This window comes from Tyto alba, unplaced genomic scaffold (genome assembly GCF_018691265.1).
Source record: "Tyto alba isolate M040663 unplaced genomic scaffold, T.alba_DEE_v4.0 Super-Scaffold_8, whole genome shotgun sequence".
Classification (NCBI taxonomy): domain Eukaryota; kingdom Metazoa; phylum Chordata; class Aves; order Strigiformes; family Tytonidae; genus Tyto; species Tyto alba.
This window is the reverse complement of record NW_024881329.1, coordinates 854,116-870,261: the sequence shown is the minus strand read 5'-3', so window position 1 is coordinate 870,261 and position 16,146 is coordinate 854,116. Positions and strand designations below refer to the sequence as shown.

General features: G+C 51.0%; 1 protein-coding gene across 7 annotated transcripts in view; it reads right to left on the bottom strand.

The window, feature by feature from the left end:
- Positions 1-16,146, bottom strand: part of LOC116964297 (USP6 N-terminal-like protein) — an 89,853-nt gene that overhangs the window by 12,967 nt on the left and 60,740 nt on the right. For all 7 annotated transcript variants that reach the window (XM_042785687.1, XM_033003434.2, XM_042785688.1 and 4 more), the window contains 5 exons: positions 15,819-15,892; positions 15,216-15,301; positions 12,868-12,907; positions 12,073-12,153; positions 4,136-4,243 (listed from right to left, as the gene is read on the bottom strand). In XM_042785687.1, coding sequence (XP_042641621.1) covers positions 4,136-4,243; positions 12,073-12,153; positions 12,868-12,907; positions 15,216-15,301; positions 15,819-15,884 — 381 coding nt within the window. In that variant the 5' untranslated portion in view covers positions 15,885-15,892. The remainder of the gene's footprint in view (positions 1-4,135; positions 4,244-12,072; positions 12,154-12,867; positions 12,908-15,215; positions 15,302-15,818; positions 15,893-16,146) is intronic.

Genomic DNA, 16,146 nt, shown 5'->3' with positions numbered 1-16,146 from the left:
CCACGCAGCGCCAAGCTGTGCCGCCTGCCCCAGCAGTGGCAGCTTGCGAGCTGCGCGGAGCCATCGCTGCCTGGCGGGGAGCAACGACCGGGTGAACCCCCGGCCCCGCGCCTGCACTGCTGGCCTGGGGAGAAGGGGACAACCCCACACGCACACGAGTGGCAGCTGCCAACCCAGCCTTTGCCCATCTTCCAACGCAGATACCAAGTGTTCAGCATCTGAAGCCTTTACGATTGAATCCCACTCTGATTTCCATTCAAGTGTTCAGCATCTGAAGCCTTTACGATTGAATCCCACCCTGATTTCCATTTCTTTGTGGTACCTGGTCTGGATGTCATAAAGCATCAAGATCTCTGCTGGTGCTTAAGGAGCAATACACTTCTGTAACCAACACACAGACGTACACACAGAGCTCCCGAGCTTTTCAGAGGCTTATTCATAATAAAGCCCAAACCGTTACGATGGACTCTATGAAGTGATGTCCAACCACTACTTCCTCTGCAGAAGAGAATCATCTTAGGTTTAGGGAGTTTCCACTAGAAAAGCAGCTTTGTGGTATTCCCTTGGACTGGCACAAATTTCAAGGAACTGTCAGAGTCCAGAACCAAAGCAAAACTCAAAGCCAAGAATCCCCATGTTCCCCCAACGCTGGCTAAGCATTTAAGGCAGCGTCACACAGATAAAAGACTGAAGTCCACTGCAAAAAAGAAAGGAAATTCAAACCAAAGCTACGCCCACCTCAACTAATTATGCCCTCAGAGTCCCAGGCTGAAGATCCTCCGTGGATGAATCCCACTGCAATCCCACTCGTAGCCCCCTGTTCAGCCCTCTGCACGCAGGCAAGGACCATTACGCTGTAGCCAAGCATCTCAGCTCACGGCTGGTGATCATGCCCTCCTTCTTTAATATCTCAAGGGTTAATTGCACTAATAAAATACGTGTTGTGACTGTCTTCAGGCAGCCTGGGATCCACCAGCAGGTTAGGGGTAGCGGAGATGAGCAGCAAGCCCAGTTTGCCTGGAGCCCAGGGTGAAGACCTCTCCTTGCTCGCAAAGGAGACAGAAAATAGCACATCTGCTCAGATGCTTCATCATCTGCTCCAGCAGCTGCTCTCCTACGAACGCCTGTCACAGCCTGATACAAGGTGCCTCCAGGCTGCTGTTGACCTCCTGAGGTGGCCACAGCAGCTCTGGGGAACATCAAAAGGTCACTAGCACCCAGAAGCGTCCAGCACAGCCAACGCTCAGGGCAGTCATGGCATCTCAGGAATATTAACTCCAGCCTTGAAAGCAGCTGTATGGAGGAGCGACAGTGCAGAGGCTATTTTGAATTATTGCCTGCACAAGACAAGGGAGGATAAAAGTGATGACAGACTGAAGATCTGATGAACAACATTATTTCCCTGCTGGAAATCCCGTGCTCTCTGCATCCTATGGCTCCTTGCCCTCTATAAAGCAGGCAGACTACCTGAGACAAGACGACTATTCATGTGCACCGGATCACTTCAGCTCAAATTTCCCTGCTAAAGGCCCTCTTGTTTTCCTTGCCAGAACAACACAGAAATCTCCCACAGACTGTAAAAACCCTACTTTGGGGTGTAGGGGTGTGTGTGTGTGTTTAAATCACTGCATCTGAACAGCAGGTAGGTTGCACAGCGCTTTGCCACCCCCATGCACTAGGGAGGCTTTATTACTTTTGCAGATGGTAAACAAGAAGCTGAGGATGGGCTGTTCTCCTTTTTTCCCTTGTTTAAGTAACCTGGGGACTCCACAGATGCCCCGCCAAGCTCACTAGCGCTGCGAGCCCTGCAAGCTGGCGGCAGAGCCGAGGCTGGGAAGCAGGAGGTCCAATCCCAGAGACCTTTTACAAAGTGGTGGGTAAAAGCCAGGATGCCTCTGCTCTGCCCCATAGCCAGCGTGTCTCTCATGCTGCCTTCTCAGCTCTCCTCAAGCCCTCTCTCAGTTGTGGCTATAAAACCCCAGGGAGGCAGAGCATCACACCCATGTTGAAACCAAGTATGGCACATCCCATGCTAGCCTCCGGGCTCCTGCAGCATCAGGGACAGCTGAGCTGCCACGGCTCTGAGGAAGACTCAGAGACATGCATGGAGAGGACTCGGAGGACAGCTGGAATAAGATAAAGCACTACGGAAGCAACTGGTCCAGGCTTTCTAATTGCATCACTCCAGAGGCAACTCGGACATGGAGAGCAAGGCGTCCCCTGTGGCTGGAAAAGCAGCTCCTCCTCCAGCCTGAGCGCAGGTGACATCTCTACAGAGGGAGTAGTGGGTATAAAAAAAGACAAATCCCTTGGCACGTGCCAGGCAGCACACTCAAACCTCAAGGCACGTGCAAAAGCTGGGGGCCTTTGTGCCGTGGTTCGTGTCCCAAGGCGAGATGGGGTGGCCGTGGCACCAGCCCCTCCAGGACACAGGGCTGGGGCTGAGGCATAGCCCCTTGATGAAAGCCAACCCCTTTATCCAGGACCTGCACTGAGACTCTTCTGGAGAAAATTAGGGGAGAGCTAATTACTGGCAGCAGGTGGCACCAAAAAAGAGGTAGATTAAGATGAGCTTGTAGGGGGTTTGCATCCAGCAAAGCCTATTAGCCCTGGAGCTCCTGTTTATTGCAGACCCCTCTAGAGCACAGATAAACCCCCTGTGACTTTCATTTGTTTGGATTGCTTCCCTGCCTGCGCAGCTTCCAGGGAGGGAGCATGATAAGAATCTGTCTGCTGGGAGAGCTTCCTTATCTCTGCTTATTGCCATGAGCCCAGCCCACCTTCCCCAAGTCCCTGCAGCAGCATCTCGCTATTAACATCTACGCTTCACTAACTATAATGAACGTCAGCATCATCCTGCTTAATAGGCAAGGATTTTTAGAAACACCTGCTGGAAGCAGCACTCGGCCTCCTGCCTTTGAAACAAAACTGCCTCCACAACACCCTGATCCTTGCCTGGGTACATGATGCAAGCTAGACTGTAAGTTTGGAAAATAAGTTAATTATCAACCAAGGGCTTCCAGACGCTGCCTGTGGAAGAGGCAGCCTAAAGGAGCCGAGATGCCTGAAATAAAAAATCACAAAATACAGCAAGCCCCATCACTCAGGTTCTTGTTCAATGCACGCTACAGAAATGACTTATTTTATACCAAAGAATCTAAGACTGCAGCATGCAGTGCTCTGGCAGGAAGCAGCGCAAGACAGGCTTTTCTCCTATCTGCAGAGAAAATAAGTGATTTTTAATAGAAACACTATTTTTATTTGATTTTTAATAGAAACTTTCAAGACAGTTATAAAAAGATTGAAGATGGAAGATAAAAGAAGACACTTCAATCCAAGCTCTTCTGACACTGTCAGTCAACTTCCAGCTGCACATCTAGGTTGTAAGCCAGGACCCCATGCCCAGAAATCTGCCCCCAAGCTTACAAGACCTGCCCTAACACCACCCCTTAGAAGTGGGTTTCTCAACCCACTGCCAGCTGGTTTACGGCTTCTGACCTTATTGGACATTTCCAAACACCCGGAGGGAAATTTTCAAGCACACAGAGAGGTCTGGGGTACCCCCACCCAGCACCTACCTGCTTCAGGGTACTCGTGGCTACTCCGCAGCGGGGAGCTGCGAGCTGTACCTCTGCTCAGCCTCCCCTCCCTCTTCCCTGCATCTTGCCCTCAGGATGCAGCTACACCGACAGTATCTTTGCTTGCAGCTTCCAGCAGAATAAATGGAAGCAGCATATTGGGGAAAGCAGCTGGCTAATGTTCTAAAAGGGCCCAGCCTGATATACACTCACAGATGAGGAGTTTATACTCTGCATTTTCACTCCTCACTGATTTTAAGCCTTTCCTTCTCAAAAGTCCCAGCGGTTCACGGAGAGCATCGCCCCCCCCCACCAGTGCATGTCGTAGGGCACTCGGCGTGCCACCACCCTGTGAGGGAGGATGCAAGGGCTGTATGTGTGTCCCTGCCCCTTAAAGCATCCCTGTAAGAACCCCCGTTTCCCTCCGGCCCGTGCAGGTGGAGATGGAGATGCTGCATCCACCACAGGTCCGACTTGCCCCAGCTGGTGAAGCCCCAGGACACCAGCTGCCCCATCATCACTTTGCTCCCGTTGTCTTTGCCAGGAAGAGTCCGTACCTCGTATTTTCCTTCATTTTCCTTCTTCATCTTCTCAACATCCAGCAGAAGCGACCAGACCTGGCCTCGCACCTGAAGCGGGATCCCTTTGTATACTCGCCGGCACATCTGCAGGGAGGGAAACACGTGCAAGGTTAGCTGGTCCTGCTGGTGGCAGAACAGATTTGCTCCGGGGTTTGCTGCTGCCGATCACCAGCCACCTGAGCAGACACCCCAGCTGATCACATCCTCTACCTACGCTGGTGCAGAGGGCATCTCCAGTCTGACGGATGAGCTGAGCACCTGCATCCATCAAAGACACCTACTTAGTCAAATTCAAGCCGCAACTCATGCTTTAAACCTTAAGAAACAGCTAGTCACATCCCCTTTATATGTGGAGACATCTCAGGTGCCATCTCAGTGGTCACATTCTGTGCACTCTCCAAGGACCAGAGGCAGCACCCTTGGCTTCGAAGCCTTTGATCTGACCTGGCATGGCTGTTCTCACCTGGATCCTCAAGAATTGGGAGAAAAATACTTTTCCCCTTGGAGAGCTCTTATCACGAGAGCCACAGGGATGTCCACAGCAACTCTCAAGGCTTGGCAAGCAGCAAAGGAGACTGTGGGGTACACCAAGGGCTCTCCCCTGAACGTGCAGCGTACTCTTCAAGCAAGGAGAGGGACTGGGGACAAAAATGCATGTGTTCACTTTGTCTCAGAGATGCCTCTTCCCTTTTTATTTGTCATAAAGCCCTCTCCCTCTAAAGAGACCATTAAATTTCAATGGAGAACAAAGAGCTTTTGTTCCATCCCTGACTCCCATTAAAAGAAAAAGCTTCATAAAAAAAGAAAAAAGCCTCATTTCTGAACATTTTCCACTCTTTCATTCATCCCACCTGCAAAACACCTTGCAGCTATACTACAAAGCCAACCGCAGCAACTCCTCCAGGGTCCTGAGGACCCTGGGTATGCTAAAGGACCTGCTGCACATGGCCAGGCTCCAGCTGGGGAGGGGATTTACCTTGCGACACGGCAAACCCTTGGGACCAGGCCAACTCCCTTGGGAAGGATAGAGGTGCTGGATTCCTGGTCACGGGAATGAGCTTGGGGCTGAGCAGGGCAGTGCCCAACCAGGCAATCAACTGGAGCTACTGGCATTGCCGGGTACAAATGCATCCAAACGCCTTCAAAATGCCTCTTCTTTTTCCACAGGGTGTTCTGCTTCACACGTTTCAAGCTGATGCAAGAGAAGGGCTGCAATTCACAGGGAAGCATCAAGATCCTAGTAGAAGGTTTTCTAGACGTGGTCCTGCCACATTGCCTTTGCATCTCTTACACCAAGCTGAACATCTGCTCCTGTCACCTTCCCGTTCTGACCCATCTCGCATCATCAGCTTTTTCACTTCTAGCTTGACTTTTTAACACCAGCCTATGCACAAGGTTATAAAGACCATAACCATGGCACTGCACTGACAACCCACCTGGGCTCACAGTGGCCGAGAGCACAGACCCGCGCTCCTCACTTCGTTACCATCTGGGCAGCAGCAAGACACAGCAGTGACAGCTCCTGGCCCAAAGAGCTGGTATGAGATGAGACAGGAGGTGGGGCTCAAGTAGACAGTCTGGGGGACTGCAAAGCAACACCACCACTATCCCAGTCAAAGTAAGTATATAAAATAGCTATGTAATAAATGCTGAGACCACCATGTAGTACTAAGAGAGACAGATGTATGTCAGAACACTTTTCCACCCCACTACGGTAAATATGTCAGTATTTCTGCTGACACAAAAAGTGTCAGTGATCCCGATCCTGTAAGTGTAATGGACATTCAACATTTAAAACCCCATTCTCAGCACTTGCCAAAAGCTTGCTCTGCCTCAGATGCTGCTTAGCACCGGCTTTGAAGGTCCAATCCATAGCCAGGACTGTACCCTACAGAAATCCCGTGCAGGATCCTGCGCTCCCCTCTGTACGCACCAAATAAGAGCTGCACCCTAAAAAGCATCTCACAACCAAGACATGCCCACGGAAGTCCATCATCTTATTCAACAGCATCCTGCATTTTAAGCAGGACATCGCTAATTCACCATCTGCACAGCTGGGGAGTGACTCCTGCTTGTCCAAGCTCACGTGAGGCGGCAGTTCTGGAGGACAGCAAACCTTCATGCCATGGCAGACAGCTTCAGCCCCACGGCTGAAACACCAAGGAGGTCAACAAGAGATTCCCATTCCCAGAGTCATTAAATCGGGAGGAAAAGAAGTGCAGTGTATCAGGAGACACAAAGTGACGGGGTTAGATGAACCATGTCCCCAGGGTGGTACTGGTGAGGCGCCCATGGAAGCCTGGCTCCTGCGAGCGCTCGTGACTTCATGAAGCAAAAGCTGAGATGGGATGAAGAAACTGGAGCACGTGCCAATTCAGATAAAATCACCAATTCAGAAAAAAATTATTTATTTCCAGTGGATTAGGAGAGACTGACTGACAGCTGCCGAGGTAGAAGATGATGCTTAGCTCCGTGGGAAAAAAATAAGTTTGTTTTGAATTCCCAGAGCTGGTATTGTACTTTAATGACTGCAACCCTCACTGGCATATAGTAAATGTCTCTACTGATTTTCTCCGCATGAGAGTGTGGCAGGAACAGGGGAGTTACAAAACATGCCGAGATGGAACTGAACTGAAATGCCTCCCTGTTATTTATCCAAGGGCTTTCCTCCTCCCACCACCTCCAGACGTGAAAGTGATAAAACCTCAGAGCTGTGAGTCACATGGAGGAAAAATGAGCAATTTTCCTTCATTGTGAAACTTGAAGGAAAACAGGGAAGTTACCATTAAAAGCAGCATTTACGCTGGGATGAATGGACGGAGGGAAGGCAGCAGGCGATGGCAACTCCTGCTCCACGTGAGAAGAAAAAACAACCCCCAGCGTCACCATCTTCTGCCGCTGATAAACCGCTCAGCCCGTACAGATGGGAAGAGAGCAAGCCTAGACCATGCCTTATGAAGACTGACAGACAGACCAACACACGGCAGGAAGAACGGACATCCCCTCGTTTCACAAATGGAGAAACGATGGCTCGAGGTGCTGTGTAGAAAGGCTGTGGCAGAGCCAAGGACTGAACCCACCACGTCTAAAACTTGCGCTGGGTTTTGCCATAGCATCATCCTCCCTCTCCAGGCTTTAACAGACAAAGCTGGTGGCACAGAGACCATCGTCACTCCATCCCCATCCATCCCCTCCCCAGGTACTTTCTTTCCAGTAGATGGGAAGACTATAGAAGCACAGACCTGAGCTCCACCTTCCTGCAGCAGAGATCTCCTCTGAGAAGTACCCAACCAAGTGCTCCAGGTCTTTAATTAGTGGGGTGGGGTCACTGCCTTTAAACACAGGACGTCTTTTTGCAGTAGTTAAGACACTGAAGATAAAAAGGGTTGGGGAGCGTGTGGGGTGCGTGTGTTTGGATTTTAAAAGCAGAACAGACACATTTCAGCTCAGTTTCACATTCTGGAGCCCGTCACTGTTAGTTTCTCAGCTGTGTGCATGGTCTAACAGGAAGAGGCTGCAGGAGTAATGCCCAAATTTTGGGTACGCACGGCAATTTCACTTTCAAGCCTCTTCATATATCCACCATATGCCTCCTGAAGTGGGGGCAGCCCCTCTTCCTCTTCCCCCCCTTCCTTAGGGCTCAAAGAGTGATCCTTCTGGAGAGGAAGAACTCCTTCACTTCCTCCACTAGTCATGCACCAGGGGAGAAGAACTGTGAAAATTCTCACCCAGAGTGAAGCCTCCACCACCATGACCACCACCACCCTGGAGAAGAGGACTTCTTTTCTGAACCACGAAGCCAGCTGATGGATGATGAGGCCGTGCAAGACACTTGGCAGCCTGGACTTTGCTGTGCATGGTTTTCTTTCCATATGGATACGGGTTGCTCCAACTCAGCTCTTGTCCCAGCAGCTGGAGACTTGGCTATGCCAGACGGGGTTCCAGCAGGTTTGCAGGTGTTTTGGTAGCAAAGCAGGGGCAAATTTAAATACTAAAGCTGATGTGTCATGGATGGGCATTTACATTTATTACCAGGGCTACCTTTTGGGGGAGAGGAAAATACTACCTGCTTTTCCAAAATGGCAAAACCCAGCAGCAGAAGTTCTCCTGCAGCTCCCAGGTGTAACCCTCTTTCTTTCTCAGGGCATTGGCGGGCAGGAGGCCTGACTTCAGCTGACCCCACCATGACAAACATCTGATGGCTCTCCCTACTGTTAGCAGATTATTTGCTCTTGAAGGTCTGGGCCAGTCCATACAGATCCCTGATTCATCCTAAACTGCTTTGCTGACATTCACTGGATTAAGTGCCCTGCACTCCCGTGACCTTAACAGAGACAAGGCTACCCCCGTACACAAAGACAGGCTTTGCCTAAAAACCAGACATTTCTGGCCAAAGACATCCCTCTCTAAAGGACCCACCAGCAAGAAGCAGCTTGCAAATGATGCAGAGGTCATATCCTCTTCCTAGGACTGATACTTCTGGCTGAAATCCACTTATTTCAGGGCTGTGATGAATAAATTATCCTGCTACTGGAGCGCATGCAGCACAGCCTCTTTTTTCTCTGCAAAACTGTGTGGCATTAATTGTGTAGATTCTTACATGGCACCAACCATTTCCTAACCTTCCCAAGCAGAGTCAGTTTGAAACTTGGGTTTAAAACAACAGTGAAGAGGGAACGGATCATCAGAGCCTCTCTGTGCTGAACCTTGATTTACACAATTCAGCACTTCTCTGCAGGTTAGACATACCTTAACTCTGCAAAGCAGTGTGGTCCTTGCATGGACTTCTTTATTTTTGTACCCCTTCCCTTGTGGAAGTACAGCCAGAAAAAGGCATGGTTGCATCAGTCTAACCCCATCCATGTAAGGAATTGCTGATGTTGCTAACGAAATTAAATCAGATTGCTATGAAATGTGTCTAGAACAGCGATGGGGACAGATCTGATGTGGTGATGAGCACAAGGAATCCCAGGTTTATTAATTTAGATAATTCTTTAATTAAGATAATTGTATTTGTTGCTCATCCTGAAACAGGTTATGCCAGGAATTATTTTAGGTATGGCCAGGCTATGGCCTGTAAAAGGGTTTTTTCAGCCTTATTTCCTATAATCTGTGGCAGCCACAACACCCAGACTGCAACCAGCAGCATGCAGAGACGCCCACCGGCAGCAAGTGGGGGAACAGAAAGCCAAACCTGCTGCTCTCTGGGGATGGCTCATGCCAGAAGCCTGAAAAAGCTGCTTGCTAGCACGCTGGTGGGTGGTGGCTTCGGGGCCAGTGCCCGGGACGGGTACACAATCTCCACCCTTCTGCTGACATTTCACCACACAGAAGCTGAGACAACAGCCTAAGCCCTGATCAGGTACTAAGATGCTGCAAAACACGACAGCTTGCTGGATAAGCCAAGAGTCCCTCTTCAAGCACTTGATATGGTCAGCTGCCTGCCAGCTCCAGCCCGTGAACTGGGACTCAGAAGGTTGGCCCTGAAGTCCAGAAAGTCCCAGCCTGGAAAATAAGACAGGTTTCTACATCACTCGAGCAGAGTGAAAGACAGGGGAGCTTCCCTGTGAAACTGCCCGGGCTTCCTGCAACAAGATTTTCTTCCCTCTAATGAAGCCCAGTCTATCAAAATGAACATCAAAGGGAAGGCTCCTGTCTTCAGTAAGAGGTTTTTTTCAGAGGTGACATCCTAATCTTTATTAAAATAACAGAGCTGCTATCTTGTGATACTCAGGCTTCCATCGCATCAGTGAAGTGGCAAAAACAAAGCTGCAGGAAATGTGCAATGCAGATGTGACAGCCTGCGTGCTCAGAGAGGGAACAAAACGAACCCACTCTGCTTCAGAAAAATCAGATCAAGGGCCTGTCACATTTACTTTAGCTAGGAAAAAACCCATAACCATCTGAAGGGCATGACTGTGATCCCAGCATAAGGTCCCTGAAACGCCATGTCTGAGCTGCATCCAGCTGTGGCAGCAGGAATCTCCGAGCTGCTTTCCCACTCCTGACACAAGAGCATGGGGCTGCACATCCAGGTTAAGGATACATTTTTTTTTTAAAGCACTTTTTTTTTTCTGCCTCTCGGGGTCTTCGCACTTAACACTGTAGGGCTGCTCCGACACACAGCCCTTCCTGCCCACATGTGCACTGGTGCAAGGCAGCAGGGGGTTAGGCTGGCCGGGACTGAAACCAAAGCTCCTTTCTAGTCCCTGGGGTCACCAGACTGCTCCTTCCCTCCTTGGGGCCAAGCACTGCTTCTCCGTTTGCTGGGAGGGGGGGCGGCCACTTCCAGTTCCCCAGCACGAGGACAATGCCACATCTGTGCCCAAGAGCCATCAACAGGCTGTTACAAATAACATCATTTATTCCATTACAAGAGCTCTGTGATTTTCTGACCCAAAGACCCTGAAAACACACTTGCCAGTCTGGCCCCTCGCCACCCAGCAGACCTGCGTGGCGGCGGCTGCAGCGTGCTTAACACACACACACTAATTATCGGGGTAAATCCAAAAGACGGATGGGGATCACTACCACTCCATACACCCCTCACCCCGGATCCTGTCTATCCCCACCGGCTGACCCAAGGAAGCCAAAGAATGCCAAAAACGCTCATCATTACCCATCCCCAACATCCTCCAGGACCTGAAGGAATTCCCCGGCACCCTGCTGGAATTTGGTGTTTTACCCCCAGAGCCACTAACCAATTAGTGCTAACTTCTAATTAGAAAAACCAAAGCCACGGGAGAGCCTCTGTTTTTGCCGACGGAGCAGCACTGATGAATAAAATAATCAGAACCACCCTGAAGTGAACAGAGGGATTATAAAAGCCCAAGCCCATCTCCACCCCATCCCTGCTGTAACAAAGACAGGACTTGAGGCTTTTTTTTAAAAAAAAGGACAAGACTACAGCTGGTCTTTGGCTGGGTGAACCTGACATCACTGGATGGCCGGGCAAGTGGGATGCTCTGCTTGATGGCCTCCCGCAGCTACGCCGAGATCCTCTGCACAGCTTTTTAACTGAGCTCAAGTTTCTCATGAGGACTCTTGTCAGGAGCTAGAAGCAATACAGCCAAAAACTCCACTCCTCCTGCTGAACAAGAAGGCTGCAGAGGCCATGGCGAGGTGGTGCTGAGCTTCAGCCCTCTCCTGTGCAGAGTGCCACAGCAGAGCAGGTCAGGCATAATGCTCCTCTCCTTACCCAGCAAGGGTCCTCTCATTAGGTGCAAGGGGTTTTTCTTTCAGGAGGTTTGTAATAAGAACATATTACAAATACTATTTATTAAAAACAACTCAGTTTTGCATTGGCGTTGCCGCAGAGTTTATTTTGAACACCAAAGCAAAGACACAAGGTCCGTGTCTCCATCCTTTGATTTCTACAGATGGGTGCACACAATCTAACACCCAAGCACCTAAGGGGCTTCTCTCAGGCACAGGTAGGAGCAAAATACAAAATCTAGGTGATGTCCTAGACAAATAATTCTCCCTCCAGGGAGAACTACGAGGAATATCAGCTGGACTGTATCAGTCACATCTCCCATGCCATTCCCAGGTGGTGGAGACTCAGAAGCAACCTGTGACATGCAAGACTCCCTGCTCTCAGGGTGGGGACCCAGCCAGGCACATGGACATCTCTGCTACGCTCCTGCTTGCACAGGGAAGCACAAGTGCAACCACGCCAGCAGCATTTAGGAAACCATTTTTACAACTACGCTAGTCAGAACAGGACTTTTCCCTCAACTGATAACCCAGCAACTTTAAGGAAAAATTTAAAATATGAAAGACTAGTGGGTAGAATTAGGCAGTACTTTCCAGTGATCTCTGGTTTCTCTATCAACTTTTTGAAAGGCTGACTCATTGGAAGGATGCACCATTCCTGTTCCTCTGGAAAACATGTTCTTTCTTTTCCTCCTTACCTTGTCACTGTTTCTGTATTTGCTCCATTTCTTCAGCATCTTTAGCCACTTGTCCACACGTTCAATTTCCTGCTGTTTTTGCTGGTGCAAGGGGGAAACAGACAAGACAAATTTAAGAAAAAAAAAGCCCCAGAAGATACCTCCTGAAAACACAAAACTTTATTCTCTTTATACTTCTATGCAAAGACCTCACACTGGGGATGGAGATAATCCACAGGTGCTTGCAGGAACTGGTAATTTCAACCTGTGGTAATTAAAGTAGCACTGGTAAAACCAATGAGACATACAGGCTTAATTGAGAAAGAATTTCCAGGAGGAGTATTCCTTGACAACAAAAATCTTTGCAGGGTCAGCCAGCCTCAAATCTTATCATTGTGTCAGACTGGCAGACACAAGATGTAATTTAGTCCCAGTTAGCAGGATCCTAGGAGAGGACACGCTCCCCGCCCAGGGGAGACGAGGATGGAGATGCCGGTTATCAACAACTTCCACTGCTTTCCCCCTGCGTGTGCAAACCCCTTTTCAAGCACTGTGCCAAAGCAGAGGGAAAAGCCCAAAATTGCTTTAAAAGGTGCGATTTCAGTGCAGCGTGGAGGAGGGGAGATGCCTGACCCAGCGAAATAAAATTTCCGACAGCCGGGCGTCATGCGGAGTTCCCGCCTCTGTGCGAGCAGCAGTGACCAGCTGGCGCTGGCTTCGCTTTTGCTTGCACACCCATTTCCTCGAAAACCATGCCCTCCCCAGCCAGCACGGTAAGGATCTGATCCCCATGATGACAGAGCTGGCAGCTCTCACCTTCTCCTCCAAGGCGGTGCGGGTCGGCAGCTCCTGCTCGCTGGAAAAGCAAGGGGTCACCAGTTACTCTATGGGCAAGAAAGGGTGCGGAGGAGCGTGGGGTGCTGCAGCTCAGGCCCCTTGAGGAGATATGGCTCGGGGGCTTTGTGCCTTTCCTACAGCTGTCTGCAACAGGGAGAAGGCAGAGGATGCACCAGCCAAAACCCCAGCACTGTACAAGAGCTGCTGGGGGGTAATCAGGCACTGGACATCACTGGAAATTCTGGGCATACAGCTTCTCTTCAATCCACACATGATGAGCAATTAAAAGGGCAGGGGTGGTGGGTTTCTGGACAGTAATTGCTTCAAACCCACCTCCTGCACATATAATACCTACTATTATAACTTTCTGTTCGAATTTGGAATAAAAACAGTTCTTCTAAGCATTCCCCCAGGCACACGGTGCGCATCTAATTCATCTGCACCTCACTCAGGATGGCGATTTCCTAAGGGAACCAAGAACTATCAGACATCTTGTCTCATCTCTTCCTACACCTCCCTGAATCATCAGGTGCAAATGCAAGAGCCTCTCCCTCTGCAACACGCTGTGGGCCTCCATGGAGGCATAGAAGCACCAGCCTGAACCTTCTGACGTAGGGCTTGTGATGGAAGACCATTTATGAGCCTTGCCTCGCAGCAGACTCAAAGCACTAGAGTGTTCGAAATACATGTGGCTGAGGAAGGAGGTATATCTAGTCCTTCCTCCTGCATTTGAGATTGATCAAGCCAAGCCACCAAGTAGCTCATAGGAGAGATGCTGGGTCTACCACAGCTTGGTGCAGACAGATGGTCCATTGACCACCAGACATGTGGGTCAGAGAGGACAGGAGAGGGCAGGAGGACTTCCATCGTATTTGAGAAGTTGTGGCAGTCCAGTGAAGTTCCCCCTGACTGGAAAGGGGGAAACCTAAGCCCCATTTTTAAAAAGGGAAAAAAAGAAGACCCGGGGAACTACAGGCCAGTCAGTCTCACCTTTGTGCCTGGCAATATCATGGAGAGGATCGTCCTGGAAACTCTGCTAGGGCACGTGGAAAATAGGGAGGTGATTGGTGACAGCCAACAAGGCTTCACTAAGGGCAAATCGTGCCTGACAAATTTGGTGGCCTTCTATGAAGGAATTACAGTGTTGGTGGACAAGGGAAGAGCGACTGACATCATCTACCTGGACCTGTGCAAAGCATCTGACACTGTCCTGCACAACATCCTTGTCTCTAAATTGGAGAGACATGGATCTGGTGGATGGAGCACTCTGTGGATGAGGAATTAGCTGGGTGCTCACACTCAGAGATCTGTGGTCAGTGGCTCCATGTCCAAGTGCAGAGCGGTGACGAGTGGCGTTCCTCAAGGTCGGGGCTGGGCCCGGCACTGCTCAACATCTTTGTGGTGACAGGGACAGTGGGATCGATGCACCCTCAGCGAGTTCCCCGGCAGCACCGAGCTGTGTGGTGGGGGGCACGCTGAGGGCAGGGGTGGCATCCAGAGGGACCTGGGCAGGCTGGAGAGGGGGGCCCGGGCAAACCTCGTGGGGTTCAACAAGGCCAAGGGCAAGGGCCTGCCCGCAGGTCGGGGCAATCCCCAGCACAAACCCAGGCTGGGCCCTCGAGGGGTGGCTGGAGAGCAGCCCCAAGGAGAGGGACTGGGGGGGTCGGTGGGGGGAAAACTGCCCGTGAGGCAGCCCCGTGCGCTCGCAGCCCAGAACCCACCCGTGCCCTGGGCTGCAGCCAGAGCAGGGGGGGCAGCAGGGCCAGGGAGGGGATTCTCCCCCTCTGCTCCGCTCTGGGGAGACCCCCCTGCAGTGCTGGGGCCAGCTCGGGGGCCCCCAACAGCAGAAGGACACGGAGCTGCTCGAGCGGGGCCAGAGGAGGCCACGGAGATGCTGGGGGGGCTGGAGCAGCTCCCCTGGGGGGCCGGGCTGAGAGAGTTGGGGGGTTCAGCCTGGAGAAGAGAAGGCTCTGGGGAGACCTTCGAGCAGCCTCCCAGGGCTTAAAGTGGGGGCAGGAAAGGTGGGGAGGGACTCTGGATCAGGGGTGTGTCGGGATAGGATGAGGGTAATGGTTTTAAACTGAAAGAGGGGAGATTTAGGTGAGATCTAAGGCAGAAATTGTTCCCTGTGGGGGGGGTGAGGCGCTGGCCCAGGGTGCCCAGAGCAGCTGTGGCTGCCCCCTCCCTGGAAGGGTTCAAGGCCAGGTTGGACGGGGCTGGGAGCCCCCTGGGCTGGGGGAAGGGGGCCCTGCCTGGGGCAGGGGGTGGGACTGGGGGGGCTTTAAGGTCCCTTCCAGCCCAAACCATTCTGTGATTCTATGACTTACTGCAGGAATCCAAACCGGTCTGTAACTTTATAGAGCGTGAAATCAGCATCTTCCCACAGGTCAATCTGAGCTCCCTCCTGCCTTCCCTGAAAGCAGAAAGGACACCTGTGAGCTGGCCCCGGCTTTGGGAATGCCCCAGTGCCCACATCCCGCCCCCAGTGTCCGCATCCCTCCCTCCTCGTACACTAGAAGGCACAGAGCCAGGAGACCAAAACCTGCTCTAAATATAATGCAGGCAAGACAAAAAAGCCCAAGTTCAGCCTATCCAGCATCCCCTGGTGTGCCACTGCTGTGGGCTAGGAAGGGCTGTACATCAGAGAAACCAGTGCTGTCAGGCATAAGCCATCCTGGTGTTAAGAGAGCACTGAAGCACTTAGAAGCCCAGGACCTTTTGGTAGGTGTGCTGAGCAGGCACGGGATCTGCAAGGAATCCAGGGATGTGCAGGCAGAAGCAGGTAGGGAGAGCTGGCATGAAGCCTGATGGCATGAGGGTTACTGGGGAGATGCCTGCAGTGAGGCAAAAGTTCTTATCTGAAGCATTCCTAAACAATTAAATAGCTTCAGCCTTAGCCAGCATGTCGGGGAGAAACACAAGGTTGGTACCTTCTCATACTTGGCAATGATCTCCTCTTTTTCTTGGACTATTAAAGACTCTATATCTTTCTTCATGTCAGAAGCTGTAAAGCAAAAAAAAAAAAAGGGAGGGGGGGAAGAGATAAGTAAATGTGTAGACAGCATGGGAAATATATTAGGAAAGTGCTAATAGAAAAAACCTTTGCTGACAAAACCTTTGCTGACAACTTTACCTTCCAGCCGTATCCCATAGCTAAAATTAGGCTGAGGTTGAAAAGCCCCTGTACGAAGCATGTATGGAGCTTGCCTGCCTGCAGCAGGACTGCCAGCTCCCCGCTCTCTGCCTGGGGACACAACT